The sequence below is a fragment of the Carica papaya genome, chromosome 2, assembly GCF_054855325.1.
Source record: "Carica papaya isolate Zhongbai chromosome 2, ASM5485532v1, whole genome shotgun sequence".
Classification (NCBI taxonomy): domain Eukaryota; kingdom Viridiplantae; phylum Streptophyta; class Magnoliopsida; order Brassicales; family Caricaceae; genus Carica; species Carica papaya.
In genome coordinates, this window is record NC_142310.1 from 2,533,617 (window position 1) to 2,554,631 (window position 21,015).

The 21,015-nt window shown below is 32.7% G+C and overlaps 2 protein-coding genes across 2 annotated transcripts; one reads left to right on the forward strand and one right to left on the reverse strand.

The window, feature by feature from the left end:
* Positions 1 to 1,632: 1,632 nt before the first annotated feature.
* LOC110807141 (Cystathionine beta-synthase (CBS) protein) lies at positions 1,633 to 4,181 on the reverse strand. Its single transcript, XM_022032176.2, has 6 exons — positions 4,141 to 4,181; positions 3,396 to 3,566; positions 2,774 to 3,216; positions 2,409 to 2,675; positions 2,145 to 2,317; positions 1,633 to 2,046 (listed from the first exon to the last, which is right to left on the reverse strand). Exons 2-6 carry the CDS (start codon positions 3,556 to 3,558, stop codon positions 1,761 to 1,763), a joined length of 1,332 nt encoding a protein of 443 aa, XP_021887868.2. The 5' UTR covers positions 3,559 to 3,566; positions 4,141 to 4,181; the 3' UTR covers positions 1,633 to 1,760.
* A 2,402-nt stretch (positions 4,182 to 6,583) lies between these two features.
* LOC110807129 (proline-, glutamic acid/leucine-rich protein) lies at positions 6,584 to 20,549 on the forward strand. Its single transcript, XM_088212612.1, has 13 exons — positions 6,584 to 6,944; positions 9,362 to 9,478; positions 11,406 to 11,470; positions 13,555 to 13,660; positions 14,199 to 14,270; positions 15,383 to 15,442; positions 15,548 to 15,677; positions 15,757 to 15,941; positions 16,058 to 16,242; positions 16,870 to 16,997; positions 17,580 to 17,863; positions 18,844 to 19,087; positions 19,538 to 20,549. The coding sequence occupies exons 1-13, from the start codon at positions 6,678 to 6,680 to the stop codon at positions 20,290 to 20,292; spliced, it is 2,598 nt and encodes an 865-aa protein (XP_088068738.1). The 5' UTR covers positions 6,584 to 6,677; the 3' UTR covers positions 20,293 to 20,549.
* The last annotated feature ends 466 nt before the right edge of the window (positions 20,550 to 21,015 follow it).

A 21,015-nucleotide genomic window follows, 5' to 3' on the forward strand; every position in this document is an offset into this window, starting at 1 on the left:
TCTTTACACAATAATTCAGAATATCCAATAAGGTTACGTGAATTATCAATCTAAAAAAATAAAAATAAATAAAAAGTAAACAACTAAACATTATATTCGCAATCCCCTTGTGGATTGTGATTTAGATCTTGATTATATTGATCTGAAATGGTTAATGAAATAGTGAACTACACTATTCTAATAAGAATGTCAGACTACTCACCGATACAAAAATAAAGGTTGGTAAAAATTATAAAAATAACTAATTAATCTCTTAATTTAAGTAAATTTATTTATCATAAATAAAATCATTTATTGTACACTTAACGTAGCGAAATTTTTAAAATTGACCTATAGAGTCAATAGCACAAACAATATCATAATCTTATATTCAATTAACTAGAATAATAAATTTTCCTTTTTTATCTGCCTACTGGTATCCATGGGGGTTTATAGGAATGTCCCCACTACGTATGAACCCTTATTTAATATTTTCAAGTAATCGATCATCCCTATACTCCATCTGGTATGAGTGTCAAAATACCAATTCTCGATACCTCGTCTGGTATGAGGCAACATTCAAGGTAGGATTCTCTATGTATCCGGTCCGTCTACCATCTCTCATGATATATAGTAAGACTACCATTCATTCATTTACTAAATCAAACAATTCTCCGTTTACATTTAATTTATAGTTTCACAATTTAACTGTAAATGACACAGAACAATCAATATATGCATTAAGAAAACATCACTGAATCATCATACCAACTCCAGTGTAATATTATGCATTTGAAACAGTAAAATCATTCAAACAGGATCAACAGTGAATAATAACCGGTTCCGACTCTATTAGTAACCTGTTATCAATTATCGAGATTTTTTAAATCGTATAAAATACCACATTATTTATAATTAAACTTCAATTTCATAACAAATAATATGATGAGGGATTCTTATCCAAATCGGTGTCCGAACGCTAAACTTTTGGTTGCACTTACTGAAGGTCCCCAGATTCTTTAAATTTTTCTTTGGAAATTAAAACACGCTCAAAGTATCTAGAAATACCCCAAAAAAATCAAAAATCATTGTTAGAACTATTTTCTAGCAAATTTCGGGATTCCAGCATCACGACGCCGCTATGCTCTAGCAACGGCAGCGCCGCCTGTGGCGGTGGTTTACCTCACGTGGGCCGTTTTTGACCAGTTTTGTACTTATTCATGCAAGAAAACAAAACCTTACCTGCGGTTGGATTTTCCGGTGCAGTGACTCCGTCGGCTCACCTTTGCGGTTGGACATTTTTCTTCAGTCAACCTGTGAGAAACAAAATAGTGAATACAATGGTAGAAAAATTACACGAAACGAAAATCGAAAAAGGTCTCATCGGATGCAATTTTTAATTTTTTATATGATTCTATAAAATATCTATATTTACAAATAAAATTAATAAAAAAATATTTCACTATAATTAATAAAAATACATCCCCCATAAATTAATAAACCTATATATATTTCTATAATATACATAAAATTAATCGTTAAAATAATTGTAAAAATATCCTTATAATTAAAATTATCAAAATTTAAACTGCATCAACATTTATTTATTTTAGTTATAAAATATTTAAATTATTTTTGTGCACAAACATCTACTCACCAACAATTAAATTACAGTAATGAAATTATTGAATATAAATATTTTCTGGGGTACAATTTATTTCCAACTGGTCTTAATTTTTCTCTCCTTTATTCTTTACAATTTGAAAAGCACTGGAGAAATTTCAGTAATTCAACATTTCTCTAACCGAGAACCCTAGATAGTCATCAAAATAATTTGGAGGTTCAGATATAAAGCAAGATATTACATCTCTCAGGGTAATCACCCCTACAACTTCATCGTTATCACTCCCTGCAACGATGTAGATTCGATGAACCGAGTTCGAAGCAAGACTCGATATCACGCTGCCTAAACTCGAATCCAGCTTGCACGTTATTGGTGGTATCATTCTCCCGTAGTCTTCTCTTGTTGTAACAATCGTATCCATAAATTCTTTGACGGTTAGTTTCCTAACAATTAAAAATATTATTAAGAAAAGAAAATATTCTTAACGAGAAAATAATCAAACAGTACAAGAATTATTATTAGTAAGATCGTAAGATAATACCTAAAATTGGAGAATAATTCGGATTTGAGGAGCAAATGTCGAATGTCTCTCATGCTCAAGTTCCCAATGATCTTATTCTTTGGTCCCTCGACGACCGGGAGACCACCAATATCGTGTTCTTTCATTTGTTTAAAAGCTTCGAGAATTAATTCATCGCTTCGAATGCTAATCAACTAATCGAGAATACCAACAATTGTTTTTCAAATGTCAAGTTAGGAAATTTAAAAAAATAATTATCTCAATAGTGAAAATTTACTCAATTACCTTATCAGAAGACATGAAAGGAAGTCCTAAATCAGAAATTGGACGTGAAGAGATAGAATCAAACCAATCTCTTCCTCTACATCCATCAAGTCCATGAACAATTGCAGATTGAGTTATATAGTTTTTGATCTTCGGATTATGCGGTTCGATCACGGGCACATTTCTCAATCGATATTTTGATAGTAACAATAATACAGTAAGCATCGAACTGTCTGTTGCCACAGGAACAAAAGGAGCCCAACGAAACGATTTCAGGATCGATTTTACCTTAACAGGACAAGTAACTAAATTAGTCTCCAAGTATACTAAGTGTATAGTTCGAAAACTAAATAGTGTAAATATAAGTAAAGTGGGAGGTGAGTTACAGGGGTTGACTTGAATGGTTCTTCTTGCAAGAGTAGCTTGTAGAAATCCCTGCCTAAGTTGTCTGCAGCAGTGGGAGCATCTTTAGCTGCGCCTTCCTCTGCGACAACGCCTCCGGCCACAGCTGCGCCGACAGCAAATGCCGTAAGACCGGCTACGGCAGCAGGACCTGTGACACCTAATGCCAATGCTCCGAGAGCACCAACGGCTCCGGCACCGACACCGGCTGCAGCCGCTGAGCTAGCTGATAAGGCAACAGCAGCGAGTTGAGCATTTTCCAGCACCCATAGAACAATTGCTGAGTAATCTATGATTCCTAAGTAGCTTTCTCTCCAGTCTAGACTTTTTTCAGCTTCTGGGTTTCTCACCGGAGCTGACATAATATTGCATTCTGATAGAATCTTAACAGCATCTCCAATGGAGGTGTCTGCTAGGATTTCAATTACTGTACAAATAAACAAGTTATGTTTGTTCTAAAAGGGTTTGTATTCTGAATTCATAATTTTTTATTAAAAACAAAAAATGGCTCAAATACTGAATCTTAATTTGGTAAAGGACTGACTCTGTGTGTGTATATATATATATATATATATATGTGGATGTATATTATATTTGTTTAGTCACCTTGGGGAACTTGTTGGAAGGATGAAACTGGGATCTCTGAGAAGGCAGATGTTAGTCTCTCCTGCATGGCCTGGGGCAATTTCTTCCTGGTTTGAATTTCTTCAAAGTAGGCATCGCAGCTTGCAAGTGTTTGACTCTCTTTCAATTCTGTCGCTTGTGCCATGTCCAACACTGAAAAAATTTCAACTCTTAATTATAACCATACACATATACAATATATGTGTAATATATATTTACACGTGTCCACGAGTATTTTACAAAAATACCCTCTCAACTTACTCTCGATTACTAAAATACCCTCTTAACTATATACATATATATAAATATTTAAAATACAAAATTAGAATACAAGTATAATTATATTTTTATGTGATTTATTTTTACACAAAATTAGAATATAATAATCACATTATATCTTATATAATTATAGAAATTATATGAGAATCTAATTTTATAAATAATCATAATCAGCATTTTCCAACAAAAAAAAAATCAAAATTTTTTAAACACAATAAAACAAAGAATTACTAATCCAGAATAATAATAATTATTATTATTAAAAAAAAATCTAACAGAATATCAAATTTTCATTCTCACAGACTCATATAATTTTTAAATAAATCAATTCTATAATAATAATAATTAATTTCAACAATAATAAAAATAAAGCAAAGAAAAATAGGGAAGAAAATAAAAATTCAGATTTCAGGAATGAAAATGTGAAAAAATACAACTAACGGAGTACCTGAATCTTCAAGAACGTAGAACGGAATTCTCTTCCTTGTTTCAGCTTCAGAGATCGGTTACATCTATTTCTTTTATGCACCGAACTTACCTTTGCCACGTGTCCCGTAAACAAACGTGGCATTATTACAGGAAGACACGTGTCAGCGTCATATGTCGACTGCGTGTGGGCCTCTTAATTATTACCTAAAAATAGACTCATTACATTACTCTCCGTTCTACCACTAATTTTTTTTTAAACCTAAATTATTAATTAATTAATTTTAATTATAATTTAGTTTCTGAATTAAATAATTTAAAATGTAATTTATTTTGATATTTCTTTAAATTAAAAACCCGTAAATTTTCTTGGTGTATTGCTTAAAATGACATTAAATTTCTCAAATAAATTATTGTTCTATTTTAGTATTATAAATTTAAAAAAAAAAATTCATTTTAAATTTAAAAATAATTAAAAAGTAAAAAAATGTAATTTCCCTTTCTTTTTTATTTTTATTTTTAAAATTTAAAATGAACTGTTTTATAACCTAACTATTTTATTTTTTTTCCCTTAAAGAATTAATGAAAATTATATTTTTAAAACATATGCAAAACACTAAAAACAAAATTGTAACATAAAAAAAAATATTAACTATCAAACTATTACAAATATTAAATTTTAGAGACTAATATAAAAATTTATTCTAAATAATTTTAAATATATTATAAAAGTTATAATAAATTCTCTCTCGAATTCTGTTTACTTCTTTTATTTTAGATGATACTCTTTATTTTCATATTCTTATAACGTTCCGTATATTTTTTTTAGTTATTCTTTATATCGCTTAAACTATAACTAATTGTTCGAGATAAACTTAAATAAGATAAGTCCGGTATGAACTATAATTTAATATGTAAATTTACCTTCCATTGCATCACTCCACACATATAAGCTTTTTTAAAATGCTAACTCGATCAAAGTTTCGTTAAATAAAATAATTATATGTTGATTTCTATCGAGTCATAACATATTAATAAAATGATAAATTTTACGTTCATAAATAATATTTACTTTTATGATAATTATAATGATTAGGCTCGGTCGTACATATCGAATACAGTACTTACTGCAATTTATTGTTTTACGTTATATATTACTTGTATCAATGGTATTGAAATTAAATTATGATTTTATTACTTAATTAATTTATTTTTTCAATTGTTTAAATAAAATAAATTAATTATTTTTGTTAAATTTATTGTAGTTAATATCTAATTACTATATAACTTTCGTATGGATAAAAGAAAGTAAAATACAATGTAAAATCAATTTACTTTTTAGAGACAAGATGTGTGGTAAAATTTAAATTGAAATAATTAATTTATAATAAAAATATTATATCGGTCGAACTATATACTTTTTTATAAATTTTATTCTATTACTCAATAAAATCATCTACCTATAATATTACAACATAACTTTAATTGATAATATAAGATTATATTATTTTAGTTCTAAAATGTTATATACAACAAAAACAAATAGTATTATATTATTAATCCAATTTTATGATTAAATTTAGTTTTAAGTAAAATAGTATATTCCTTCACCGTGTAGAATGAAAAATAGAATGAGAATGATAATAAATTGGGTTCGAGATTAACGGAGTTTTGTTCTTTGCAAATTAAATAAATTTTGTCATTTTTAAAATTAAAATTATTTCAAATAAATAAGGTAAAAACTATTTTTATCTCATCATTATGCAATTAATTAATTGTTCAAATTAAGCTAGAAGAATTATTACCCATTTAGTATTAACTAAACTATTCCTTAAAAATGGGTAAAAATTGAGTTTATATATATATATATATATGTATAACAATTGTTTTTTAAATTAAGGTAATTTATTTCGAATTATATTCTATAAAAGATTATAATATTTAAGATGTATTATCTAAATTTTCATCACATGGAATTATCTAATAACTCAATTTTAATTATGTTGTAAGCAATTATTGATATTTTCATAGATTATATTTAAATATGATATATGATATATGAGTAAACAATTCATATTTGTAAGATATATCTACTTTTATTAAAAAGTAAATATTTATATTAAGAATAAATGATAATTTAGAATTTTTTTTTTCAAAATTTCAAGAATTTTAGTTTTATACCAAAATTGGAACAAATTTATTATCCAAAAACATAAAAATTATTTGCTAAATATTTTTTTAAAAATATTTAAAGAATTAATTAATACTTAATAAATTATGATAAAGTATAACTTAAAATAATATTTAAATATAATTAAAACTATAAACACTTTGTATTTCTACCAAATTTATAATTTTTTATTTATATTCGTCATATATTTTATTTATTATGTCTAATTTGAACTTTCCGGTTTAGTCCGGTTTGAATCCAATTTTCTTAAAATTGGTCCGGCCTGTTTTTGGACCAACGTCCCGGGAAACGTCAGCAGAGAAACCCTCCCTAAAACCCGTTTTCGTATCGTTCTCCAGTTCTGCAACTTGAGCTCGAACTCTGCTTCAATGGCTACCTTGGAGCGGCTCAAGGACATGCACGACGTCGTTTTGAAACCTCGCATGCTTCGGACTCTTCTTAGAGAATATGTTCCAGATGTGAAACAGCTTCCATCTAACCCTTTTGGATTATCAAAGATTGTCTCTGTTATCCAGACTCACAAACTCTTGTCAGAATCTTTCACGGAAGAGATGGACCAAAAGCTAGTGGAGAACTGGAAATCTGCGGTCAATGATTGGGTTAATCGGTTGTTGGCACTGGTTTCTACCAATATGGTAAACGCTAATGCTTTACATATAGTATTCATGCATTGGACCAATTTGTATGGTTTTCTTGGGATTTAGATTAATGGATGTTTTGCGTCTGGTGTTTTTGGATGTCCTGTGGAGGATAATTAGGCTATGTTTTTATTAATGTCCTGAACTGGAATAGATAATTTTTTCCTAGGAAACTTCTTAGAACTTTTGAGAAAGGTAAAACTGCAAATTTAGGTTAAAATCCTTTTCTGTCAAAGTACTTCTAGTGCTTACAGACCTGCTTTTCATCAATTAACTATGTCAGTTGGTTGCTTGTCCTCTTCTCTTCAATCAGTCCAAGAGAAAATAGAAGAAGGAAAGCCTTCAGCAAAACACCTTAGAGTTCAAAAGTTGATATGACTTACTTATGTGTTTTCTTGTAGAGAAGATATGAATTAAGTATGCATTGTTGCAGGATATTTTTCTTTTCATTTAAATTGATGTGCTAGATACTATCAACGTAAACTAAGCTGGAAGAGCAACATAGCAGGTCCTTGGAAGCTACTTTGATGAAAATGGCTCAGGATGTCTTAATCATTTGTAGCATGAGAGGAACTAAAGGTTTTCATAAAGAAACTTGTACCAATTTAGAAAAATGTGTAGGATGATATCATGGATGATCTCAGGGGACCAGATCGTAGCCTTTTGAAGCTTAGAGACAGATTTTTGCAGTAACTTCTCGGTGGATTGGGGGATTAGTTCTTAACTTATGGTACCTCTTTTGTTTAATGTGAAAAAGAAAAAATTATTCATATAGAAGGATCTCCATCCACATGGTGAAGTTAAAGGAATCTCCTGATGAAAGAGGAGACCATCCTCGTTTCCAAATAAGATAGGAGCACCTAAAGGACAATACTTGACTTGGATTCAACATAAGCTTAGGCCACATTCATTTTACTCATAGGAACTTGGCCATTGACGATCTGTCTATAATGGTGCAGTGTAGAAGGTTATATATATGATAATCCTAAGTGTCTAAACATCCTTTATTTCTTTTGTCTTTATTAATGTCCAAGGCTTAAGCACAACTAGTCCAACAACTTTTTGAATCCAAATCATTAGCCTTCAAAACCTTTAGTTCAAGTTATTAATAATATGTACCTTGAACTCTTTATATGGAGTTCACCAATCACATATTTTTTGATGTTGGATTTTGGGAGTCGCAATCTCCATTAGTCAATTTTTTGACGTTCTTATCAAGGCCACACATTACACATTCACCAATCACAATCCCAAAGCCCATAAGGTCCAAGATTGTACTAGCCGAAGTCATCAAACATGCTTTGACAATATTTGTTATGCCTCGGGCCCAAACACCACTAGCCCAACAATTTTTTGGAGTCAAACCACTCGCTCTTAAAATTTTAAGCTCAAGTTATTAATAGTATGTGATTTGAGATCTTAGATTAAGGTTAACACTCACATGTTTTTTTGCTGTGGAACTTGGATATCTCAGTTTAAGTGTAAATATTTTAATTTTTACTATAGATATGCACCTTTGTGATGCTTATTTGTAAAATTTTTTCATTTAATAGGTTAGATATCTAATAAAATAATGGTTCTGAACTATTTTAAGAAATTAAAAGATTTCACACTCATAGCTAGGTGTCATTTTTTTGAGACTCTTAGAGATGCTTGGCATTTGAGATGTTTGTAACTGCTGCTTCAACCTTCAGACATCAAGATGAGAGGAAGAGGTTAAACTCATTTTTGGAAGAGGTTGGTAGAGAAGTAGGAGATTTGAAGGTTTTGCTTAAAGTTTCCTATTTTGCTGCTGTTTTGGTCTTCTATAGCTTAGTTTTGTTTCTGGAAGACCATTGTATGGCATAGAATTTCAACCTCCCATGTTGAACTTTGGTTGTGGAAAAGATGTATGCGTCCACGTACGAGAAGGAATTTACATCAGATGTGAGTTAAAAAGTCTATAATGTCTCGTAAGTCTTTCACTAGAGATAGGATGACTGGAAACAAAGTACTCGAAGGGAAACCAACTAACTATTCTTGATTCTATTGAAAACACTCCTCCAATACCTGTATTCTATTGTTTTGGGTCAAATTATCGGGAAAGCTGTAAGAAGGGTGAGGAATAAACATCTGGTTTTAATTTCAAGCATTTGGGAGTTTCCTCATAACAGAGTTCCTGGTTATGTACTTGATTCATCTCAATTTTTTTTTTTGAGAATTACGTAAAGTCAGGGAATCGGAAGGAATTCATAGGACAAAATAAACAAACCTAAAATTTCTTTTGAGGTTGATTCTTATTGCAATTGAAACATTATGTGGAGGTATCATTCAGTATTATGTAATATTTAATGTTTTACACCGTCTATTTGACTTCAGAATTTTAGAATTCTCACTCCAATGTTTTTTAACTTGAAAATATTATTTTATTCTAGCCAGATAAATGCTGGGCAGGAATCTCTCTGCTTGGGTTGACTTGTCAAGATTGCAGTTCGGATCGTTTCTTGGCATCATACTCTAATTGGTTCCACAAGGTTCTGGCACACATTCAGGTGAATGGAACTAAACTTCTATTGTGTGTTAAGACTGTCAGCTTTAGGTTATGATCATTATGTACGATCAGTATTTTCTTCACATGGGTTCTTGTTGTTTGTTTTTATTTGATTGAATGGAATTTTGAATGTAACAGTGGATATCTTGATAAATTACTAGCTGTCCTGGAATTGAAATATTGCTGCACTCATACAATAATAAAATGATGAAAACTACCAGTCATCTTATCATCTCTTCATGACTGCTAATAGATGTCTATGGTTGATAGTTTTTTCTTTTTCCAGATTCTCATGTTTTAATAGTTGAACAGAAAATAATTAATGAAGCTTATTCAGTAGTCTGGTTTCATACTGCAAGCTGCTTCTGGAATGGTCTGAGTGACCTCATTATGACTGTCATTGGAGTGTAACAACTAAGATGGAATTTCAACTGGCTGGTTCGGAAGCTAAGGAAGTCTGCTAGTTGTGGACCACTACTTAGGCACCTAGGCTTTGAAGAATTTATTGAAAAAAGAAAGGTTTTTTATTCTTGTTTTTCCTCCGCCAGTAATAGTTTTCTCATTTAAAAACTTTTGATGCAATAGAAGACCAATAAGTGTTAGCAGTAAAAACATTAGAAGGTATTCAACCATTAGAAAAGCAACAACTTCGCGGACATAAAATAAACGGGAACAATATGTTCTGCTTGGGGACATCGATTGCTTGCTTCTTATAAATGGCACTAGATTCCCAGTGCAGTTATGCCTGAAGGATTTCCTCTTTCTTTAAGTTTGAAGATTTAAATTCTTCTCGGAACTGTTACTCATTGAATTTTCCTTTGAAGAGCATCTAAAACAGTGTCATTTTCCTTTCTTGCAGTTTAAATCTTTAGCCTGCATGTTGAGAGCTGACTCTCGAGTATATATATATTTTTTGAAATAAAAACTCTCCGGTAGATTAAATTTATACTAATTCTCTGTTTTAAATGTAGATTATCTAGTTTATATTTGTAATTGTTGCCCCAACTGGCTGTTTATAACTGTTTCCAATTCAATTTTTCTCATGGTACAAGAAGAAGATCAACATATTTGAGTTCATTTCATTCTCATAGTTGTGGCTGCAGCTGCCAGCTGTTGTTTTCATTGTTGAGTATAGTTTATTTGGGTCTTTTTCTAATGATTCTGTTATCTATATTTTTAATTGTTTTATCCCAAGAATTGCGAGAGCTAAATTTGGTCCAATGATATAATATAATACATAATGGTTATTTATGTTTTTGTTGTGATGGAAAACCTTCAACTTTAATCACTTTTTTCCTCTTTGGCCTAAAGCCATCAAGGGGATTTATATGCACAGATGTGATAAAAACTATAGATCTCAAGTTCTGTTGTCTGAACGGTGGATTGTATTGAGGATCAGTACCATTGCATCTTAGTATAAAACTATGACGTAAAAGAATGTGGCAGCTGCTCTGTATAATGTTGTTCAAAATTTTTCATTTTCTATTCTCTATCATTTAGTGCATGTTCTCTCACAAAGAAACATCTCTCAAAAAAATCTTTTAGTGCATCTTATCCAACTAAAATATTTTAATTAGATTTTCCAGTGTAAGTTGTACATCCCTTTTCTTTTGTTTCTTGTAAATAAAGGAGCCAGAGTGAAAGATCTAGTCCATCTATTCTGTAGGTTATCTGTTCTTCTGAATGTGGACAAGACCTTATGAGTTATTTTCTTTGTTGATCCAATCTCAAAATGCCATGTTATTTCAATTTTTTTTTTTAAATTCTATGATAGCATTTTTTGTTTAGAGATGCTATTCAGTTAAAGATGTAACGATGTTTTTGAATGTATTGCAAAATTAAGTTTCATCATAAGTTTGATGGTTCAGCTCTTTTTAGATGGTTATCTCCAATGTAACGTTGTTTTGTGGTATCGATGTTTCAAACAGCCTCCAGCAGATTCTCAAATTGTAAAGGTGGCTGCTTGTACCTCTTTATCAGATCTATTCACAAGGTTAGGTGCCTGTTGTTTTCAGCCTTGTGCATTTATATGGCATGCATATGCATATAACTTTTACATATAACTCTTTAAAGTATATGTCCATAGATACTAATATATGTACTTTTATTGTTATAGACATGAATTACGTATGTGAGCTTGATAAACTATAGGTGTATCTAATTATTATGTATCTTCCAACATTTCATTCAAATGTTCAATGTGTCAAGAAGTGGGTGTATTTCTTCTGATGCTTCCTTTTCGTTGGTCTGTGGGTTCTGTGATTGGGACGTAACATGAGGATCTTTAATTGGTGTTCCTAGTTCGTTGCAGGCTTTGGGTTAGTGATGTTGTTGCTTCTTTTTGGGCCAATGCTCATTGGTCTTTCAGGAGAATTTCTTTGTTCATCATGCATAGAGATTGTATTGTTTTATTATGTTGTTTTATCTATGTTTTTTTCTCTTCATTTCAGTACTTTTTTTATGTTGAAGGGAGAGATCATATCATTCCTTTTACACGTCCTATGTTTCTAATAAATCTTCTTTTCTTATACAATGGTATTCATTATGATGTTTCAACTTCAAAGGAGTTGAGATGGCGAGATGGGAGTGTATGCATGAACACATGGATTGGAAGCAATATATTTCATCTCTTCTTCCTCTTATTATGGATGGGAATCAATATTTATCTCTTTTTTGATATAAAAGGGAAAATATATATTAACAAGCACGGGTACCACCCATCTCCAAGGGATTAGAAGATATTAAAAACCAAGTATCTGATGTTATCCAAAATCGTCTCTGTGAAGAATAGGATCTCCTAAAGACAGAGAACACTCGGGTATAGGAGAAAACGTATCTAATTTTGTCACAAGAAAATCAAGTTCTCTAAAAACTCTCCTGTTTCTTTCTTTCTACATGACCCAAAAGATGAACATAGGAATGAGAAATGAGAACTTTTCTCAGTTTACATGGTCTAATCCCCAACCAAGCTCATAACAACAATGCTACTGACATGAAGACACCACAAGAGAAATTAGGAAGATCTAATGCAATTGCTACGTTCTCGCCTCTAAACACCAAAGAAGAAAATGGTTGGGGGAATTCATTCCCCGAAGGCACGTAGGACACACATTAACAATGATCTCTCCTCTCTTCCTCAAGTTTTCCATTGTCAATATTGTGCCGTAATAAAGATTCAGCAAACCAAAGATTTCAACTTGTAAACGGAGGAGGATAGTTTTGACGTTTAAAAACTTTGCTTTTATTCTTTAGCTAATGTTGTTTTACTATGTTTTTTTGTTGCATCACTTTGTGCGATATCCTAAATTTGGCAGCCATTTGTTTTTTTGTTTTTGAGAAAGAACGAAACACATAGTAAACAAAGGCCCCAAGAGGGTGCCACCCATGTTAATCACCATAAACAAAATTTACACAAGTGAGTTGGTCAAGATGTCAATGATATATACCCAAGATCTCCCCAAAAGAGTGCGGCACTTTTTAGCAAAATACATAAGGTTTTAAGCCAATGGCCTTAATGTAGCCAAGTTAGATCGAACATCCCCAAGCACTCTGCTGTTTCTTTCTTTTCAGATGGACCAGAATATGGCATTGGGGATGAGTGTGAGGAACTTATCTTTTTCCTCATCCCCATGGCATGGGGGATTAGTGTTAGGCCATTGCTTTTTCAGTTAAAGGCATCTTCTCAACTGCTGCTATGGCTTTGTTGGCATCGATGCCTCATTGCTTGGTTTTGTTAAAGTATAATGGTGCTAACTTCTAGGTAAAAAGGCATGTATAATTTGCAAGAGATAGGACATGGGTGTGGGACCATATGTGCATGCATCCTCCAAGTTGCTTGCTAAAAATCTATATTATCTACCCAAAAAAAGTCCATGGTGAATAGTTTTTTGAGTTAAATTTTCTATTGATAAGTACTGGTAAGTGGCTTTGATGGCAGTAATGGCTTTTATTTTGTTTTGTGCTGAAAAGTTATTGATGTAGTTTCAATTTGAGATTGTAGCCAATGCTTATATCAGCTATGAAACGTCAACTATAACATAATGATAATAATATCAGTGACTTTCTTTCCTGATGTAGATTGGGGAATTTTCCAAATATAAAGAAAGACTCATCTTCTCTCGCTGGGAAGCTCGTTCAGCCCATTTTGAAACTGTTGAATGAGGATACTTCAGAAGCTGTATGGGTAAGTGGTATCTCAATGGAGATCGTTTTTTTTTTGTTTTTGAGATAAATCTCGATGGAGATCGTAGGCTTGCTTTCCCCCTCCTCACGCCATAGTCAAATATTCTACTTTTTAATAGATTTGTTTCTTTTGTTTCGATAATTTAGTTGTATCATCTTTGGTGATCAAGACCACATCAAGGAAATTTTCAGGATCTGACCATGATAATTCTCATTTTTTTTAAATAGTTAATTTTGTGAACTTTTGATAACGAAATATAAGATGTATCAATTGATGAGATATACTTCAGTTATGTTACTTAATGCTCAATGTGGTGTAAAAAGGATCATCCAGTCATTTAAAGCAGGATATCTGTGAAGAAACCAGTGACAGCATTCAGTAGTGTCATTTTCATCCTCTCTCTCTCTTTGCATGCTGACTAACTCACATATGAAGACTGATTCCCTTAAACACCAAGCTTCACTAGGTCATGAAAAAGGATTGAATGGAAGAATTCTTTTCTTTCCAAGGTTAATTTGTTTCTCTGCTGGATGTGCAGGAAGGAGCAATTCATCTGTTATGTAGGATTATTACTTTATTTCCAGCTTCTCTTCATCGTTATTATGACAATGTAAGCTTCTTATTTTCTCATCAAAATTGGGGCTTCCTCTATTGGTGGAAATATTTTTGCATAATAATATGGCATAGTTATAACTTGTGTACAAAAGAAAATACTTGGAAGTTTAAGGAAAGAAGTAAAATAGGAATTCTTTAAGTAAGGGAAAAGAAAGTAGAAAAGAGTAGAGTAAAGATTGTAGTCAATCTTTGTTTAAGAGCTAATTATGATAAAGAAGGTAAAATGAAGTTTTCAATCCTTGTTGAAGGTAAATGTAAGACTGAGAATTTGCTGGGTGTGATAAAAATAACTTTCTATATCATAAAGAGAATGTCATAAATTATGGCAAAATCGATAATTAAATAGCAACATAATGTTAAGGGAAATGTGAAACTATCTTAATCCCCCAATTTGGGGGGTTGAATAATTGAGGTTCGGAAGGTTCAGTTGGCCTGTCTGTTGCTTGTGTTGCAGGTTACTAAAAGAGTCGTATAATTGCTGTCAATAAAATCAGTGTACTTTGAAAGACGTGTATTATTACCTTGTGGTGTTGGAACTCTAGAGCTTTTGAGGGGAAGGAAAACGATTTTGTCTCTATCAAGGATAAATAGTTTCATTTTTTTGGTTCTATTACGTTAGGACATAATCTTGATAGCATTGAAGGTTTTACATCTATTGCAGATACACTAATTGACATCTAAATCTTTTGTACATGGATGGCGCTCCCTTGGCGCCAACACTTAATACACTTACACTTTTATTTCAAAAAAATTATTACCTTGTGGTGTTCAGATATTACATTTTTGAAATTTGCAACTGATACAATATGATATAACACGGGTTACATCATAGACATACATGCTAATAACCATGATGTGAAAGCTATTCCAAACTAGACGTGTTATTACTGTTGTTTATCAAAGGATCTTACGTAAGTAGAAAACTAAATTTAGCAGTAACATATTAATGCAGTAGCAGGTTTTAGCAAAGTATAATACCTGAGAGCCAATAATATTGGTTGAGAGATATATCTTTTATGATATTGGTACCCGATGTTTGATTGATGCCTGGCAAAGATTAACCTCAACTTAATTTGATAGTTAACGCTTTTACTGATGTCATTGCAGATTGAAACTGCTATTGCTTCAAAGATTTTATCTGCAAAATGCAGTGATGATATTTTAAAGGTAATGAGTTTCTTTTCTGAATCAGTATGGTGGTTAGCTCTACAAGCAAGCTACGTCAGGAACAAAAACTGGCATTATAAACATCATGTTTTTGTTCTATTTCAGAAACTTGCTCATTGTCTGGCATTGCTCCCTAGATTAAGGGGAGATGAAGAAAGCTGGTCCTTAATGATACAGAAGGTTTTATTATCTATAAATTCACACTTGAATGATTTATTTCAAGGTCTAGAAGAAGGTATTTGTTAGCACTATCTATGCTATTCACTTTGCTAATCCAAGGGCTAAAAATGATACAATTAATACATGTCTTGCAGAGAACAAACGCAATGAGGCGATTAGATTATTGGTTCCACCTGGTAAGGATCCACCACCTTCCTTAGGAGGTCAAACTGGAGCTTCAGTTGATGCCACACTGAGGCCGGAGCGATTGGTCATATCAAGGGTCTCTATCCTCATGTTCTGCTGTTGTACAATGCTTACGAGCCCTTACCCTGTTCAGGTATTGTTGTATTATACAAGCCATGAAAATACTTCTTCTGTTGGAAGAGGAAGCCAGAATCCTTTATATATTTTGTCTCTTATTCTTCTAAAAGTATCTTATGTTTTGACTGGTAGGTAACTGTTCCCATTCAATCATTGTTAGCACTTGTTGAGAGAGTACTGATGGTGGATGGCTCTTTGCCTCGCACTATGTTTCCCTTCATGACCTCCACGCAACAAGAGTTTATTTGTTCAGAACTTCCAGTTTTGCACTTATGCAGCTTGGAGCTCCTAAGTGCAATCATAAAAAGTATCCGTAGGTAGACTATTTTTTTTTTCTTTTCTTCCTCATATTAATTTAAATGGAAACTGTTTTTTCAGAGACTTTTTCATTTGTAGTGCCAATCGGACTTCAATTCACCTGTCAATTGTTATGGATAATTTACCTGCAATCCAATTCAACATTTTTTAGTTAGACTCTCTGAAGCATGACAGGTGCAACTTATAAGTCATAAAATGTATCTGAAATTCAAGGTGAACAAAGTGGGCATGAAGTTTCACACAATTGATTTCATAAAGCCTCACATGGTGAGGGCAGTGATACAAGAATGAATTTGGAGATAAGCTTGAACTAAGTTCGAAAGTTAAATACCGAGGCTTTAACTCTAGGAGGGAAGGGGTAACAACATGAAAATATAGGTTTGGTATAGGTTTCAGTAATATAAAGGCAAAGCCCTTAAGGTCTAGGGTATATGAAGACCAACCTTAATAGTAAGAAATACAGTTAACTGTATTTTATATAGGTGTGCTAAGACAATATATTTGAAATTGGTCCCAGTTTTAATATCTAATTCCAACTGTGTGCCTGTGTTTTCTTGATTGTATGTCATTTCTGTTCTCTTGTCTTATCACATCCAGTCTTCCACTCATTTATGTTCTTTTTGCAGTCAGCTTCTTCCGTATGCTGCATGTATAGTAAGACTCATTACAAGGTACTTCAGGAAATGTGCACTTCCAGAGTTGAGGATAAGGGTCTACTCGATCACGAGGATGTTGCTGATATCCACGGGCGTTGGTAGTTCTTAGAATCTCTTATTTTTTCTTTTTTGAACTTTTGAAAATATCTGGCAAGCAATTATCTTCAAGCTTGTATGCATGCCTTTGTATCTATTGTTGTTGTTTCTCTTGATTGAATAGACCATTGAGAATATCCTTTGGCATTTTCATTTCTTTTTTAAATTCTTTGGCATGTTGCACTATGGAGTTCTTTCTGCCAAACTTCGGCAATAATATCTTCATGATACAATATTAAAATTGCAATATGGAGTTCTTCCTGCCAAAGTTATGTTTGGCTTGTTGTGAGGCTATTATGTCTTCTGTTTATTCTTCAATGTGTCAGATATTATCTTGTTTGTCCAACATAGGACCCAAAATGCAGTTGGAAGTTGGAAATACATCCTGGAATAATATTTGTGAGATTCCCTGTCAAAAAATGAAAGAGAAAAGTACAATTACATATTATGGGATCTTATTCTACATGCATACTTGAAATATGAGACTGTTGAGAGTATATTTTTTCGTTTTTCATTGCTTTCTTCGATTTATGTCACGGAAGCCTGATCTGTTAGTGTTACTAATTTAGTCACTTTCCGATCAGGAATGGCGATACATCTTGCACAGGAAGTTATTGACAATGCATCTGCAGATTTGAAGCTGATTAGTGATGATAGTTGTGGGAAGCCCTCTGGTGGAAGTTCCAAGACTTCTACTGGAACATTAGTGCAGTCTAGACGGAGAAAAAGAAAGCATCGTAATGACTCTGGACTTGAGTCACAACTAGATACAACTGCTTTGGAATCAGAAGCACCCAATAACAACCTAGCGAGTCCAATTTCTGTGAAGATAGCTGCGCTTGAGGCATTAGAAGCTGTTCTTACAGTGGTATGTATGTTGATTGTAGGTGTATAAAGATATTTTTCATCTCACTTGGTAATTCATGGAAATTGTTCTCTATCTGAAATTATGGTTGCCTTTTCCTTTCACTTATCGATCCACCAATTCTGTTGTTATTAGTTCATGGTTGCTATTAGTTAGAAGAATTTTGGTTATGGGGATTACTAGCCAAACAACTGAGTTTATATACAAGAATGCTAACGTCATATGCTATATCTCAGTATAGTTGAGCATTTGTTGTTGAGAAGTATATTAGAGTCAACTAACAACTACTTCCTATGATCATGGATTGTAAGTTCTGTTTTAATGATTTCTAGTAGTGCACTGGTCATCCATTCACATGCTGTGACATCACTTCTGTATATAACTGGAAATCCTGTTACATTGTTGATTACTGATTGATTTAATGTAAACTTGTTAGCTGCTAGTTGTTTAGCTCTAAGACAAATGAAATGGAGCCAATGTGCCAGACAGGCCAAGGATGTAATGGGCTCCCAAGGTCTAGTGTCTTAACAGGGTCATGATATTTGTGATGCTGCAAATAGCTTGTGCAACTTTTACCCTAGCCCGGCCCTTTTATTCACTTACGAGCTTAGCTCTTAAAACCCTGTATATTCTTGCCCTAGCTCACTACTACTGTATAGTCAGGGAAGCAAACAAATCATCCTTGAACTGTTATGGGATTTTTTTTTTTTGGAAATAAAAAGTATAAGTTATATATACTAATATTGGCACCAAAGGAATATCCGCCTATGTACAAAAAATTTCCTGAACTGTTATGGGATTAATCTTAACAGGAACAAATTTGCATTTATTTATGGATGGGCCTGGGTTACACCCTTAATTCTCAGATTCATGGAACTCCATCAATTCCTTGGTTGTTTGTGCTCATTTTTCTTTTAGTTAAAAGGTAATGATACTTTTAATTGAAATCAACTAACGAGTGCAATGCATTAATCTTTTTGCAGGGTGGTTCTCTGAGATCTGAGGGTTGGCGTTCAGACATTGATATTCTTCTGGTAAAAACAGCAATGAATTGTTGCAAAGGAGGATATGCAAATCAGGAAATTAGTCAATTCCTGCCATATGAATCAACCGCAATTTGGGCTGATTTTCAGCTTGCAGCATTTCGTGCACTTCTGGCATCTCTTCTTTCCCCATCTCGTGTTCGACCTGCATATTTAGCCCAATCTCTTGAGCTTTTCCGTAGAGGTAATCATTATTGCCAATTAGTTTTGTGTCTTCTGTTTTTCATTGTAATTTGAGGACAACAGCTGCAAGTGGAGGTGCCGTTAAACTAATAATGAGCTTAAACAATTTCTGTAATTTCTTCTAGTAAGCTTCAGATAGAGATCTTTTGCTGATTCTCTTGATTAATCTAGGAAACTAGGCAGGTTAAAGCATCATCTAAGAGGATATTCATTGAACAAACCTCACAGTGAACTATGAAGCATTTGCGTTGTATAAATATCAGATGCTAATTAGGAAAGAAAAGCCAGTTGAACATAATTTTAGGCCCGAGCTTGTCAAGTAAAGACAACTGTAACATCTGGCATTGGATGATCTTTGTCAAACTGATGCTGTTCAATAGCCTGCCCTTTAGATTTTTCATGTACTTTTTTCCCATTCTTCTTATAAACCACTGAAAATGGGTTACTGCAGGCAAACAAGAGACTGGAACAAAGCTGGCTGAATTCTGTGCACACGCTCTTTTAGCCTTGGAGCTCCTCATACATCCCAGGGCACTTCCAATTGATGATTTGCCTGCTGCAGATCAAAAGCCGGGTTATTTAGTTAGCCACAAATTCCCAGACAATATATATTCTAGTGATCAGCAAAATTCCACCCGATTTCCAAGTGGCATAAAAGGAACAGGATATATCCATCCTGATTCAGACGATGACGACCTGTACAATAGGTGGTTGGAAGATGGCAATGATCCAGGTATTCCTTTGAGTAGTGAGGATAAGAACACCCCAGAAGTGGCAGAGTCTTCTGAAGCTATAGAAGTTCATTATGCAGAAAAATCTTCAGTTCCCAGTTCATCCGGCACAATAGTTCCAGAGACAACCGAGCAGGAGGCAGCAGCAGCCAATGCAGTTGCAGAAACAAGTAAAGAAGATGAAACTATGGTTGACACCCAGCAAATTCAAGAATCCACGGTACCACTTCAGGAACTTGTTTCGGCCAAAGTTGCTTCCAGTAATGGGGACTTAAATCAAACAGGTCATGCAGTGGCATCAAGAAAGACCATCTTGGTAGAGAAAGGCAACGAGGTTACTTCTGCTGGTGGAAATGCTGAGGAAGTTAAGGCATCGGCATCTGTATCTGATGATGACTCATCGTTGGCTTCACTTCCTGACATATTAGATGATATGCAGACAGACTCTGATGATGAATTGAGTTCTGGTAACTAGCATTCCCATGTTGGGAGAGCATTATTGTATAACATATTTATAGAAAGGGCTTTGGTATCTATATCTATGTACAAACCATTGACAAACTAGGCATTTCATGAGGATTAGCTTCTACTTCTTAACCCACAACTGTAGGCTGCGGCTGATGTAGTTGGAGAATTGTTGCTATTTTTGGCTCCCTCTTCTTCTCTTCCAAAATTCTGGAGGACAAATTTTTTTTTTTATTTAATTATTAAGTTATATATCTTTTTATTTAATATTCATGGTACATTTTGTAGAGGCATAAATTATAAAGAAATTATAATGCATGTAAAATATAAGTGATCTTGTGTTATTATTCGCCATTCAAAAAACAAAAATTGAAAATAAAAAAATAGTAAGTTATATACGAATATAATCATATGCTAATTTTGAATATAATTACAGATAAAAGTTATTGATGAATATATTTATCAATTGGGTCTATTCTTCTAATAAAAATTAAGTATAATTTAATATGCTTCATGTTATAATTTTTTGACATTTTTTTAATTTATTAAGGTAAAATAATTTTTTTGGGAAAATACCAAAAAAAAAAAAAAAATTGGAGTTTTAATTTAAATTATTGAAAATATATAAAAAAAATAATAAATATTTTAATTTCTTAAATATTTTCTAATAATAAGATGAAAAAAATAAATAAATTGCTTTTTAGAAATACATATACAATTGGGCTTACAGCCC

Excerpts from the sequence above, each read along its gene's own strand:
- LOC110807129 (XM_088212612.1), top strand. The coding sequence starts at position 6,678 with ATGGCTACCTTGGAGCGGCTCAAGGACATGCACGACGTCGTTTTGAAA. Across the intron at positions 11,471-13,554 it reads TTATCAGATCTATTCACAAG|ATTGGGGAATTTTCCAAATA; the intron begins GTTAGGTGCCTG and ends TTCCTGATGTAG. Across the intron at positions 14,271-15,382 it reads TTCATCGTTATTATGACAAT|ATTGAAACTGCTATTGCTTC; the intron begins GTAAGCTTCTTA and ends ATGTCATTGCAG.
- LOC110807141 (XM_022032176.2), bottom strand. The coding sequence starts at position 3,558 with ATGGCACAAGCGACAGAATTGAAAGAGAGTCAAACACTTGCAAGCTGC. Across the intron at positions 2,676-2,773 it reads AACCATTCAAGTCAACCCCT|GTAAAATCGATCCTGAAATC; the intron begins GTAACTCACCTC and ends TGTCCTGTTAAG. Across the intron at positions 2,047-2,144 it reads GAATTATTCTCCAATTTTAG|GAAACTAACCGTCAAAGAAT; the intron begins GTATTATCTTAC and ends TTTAATTGTTAG.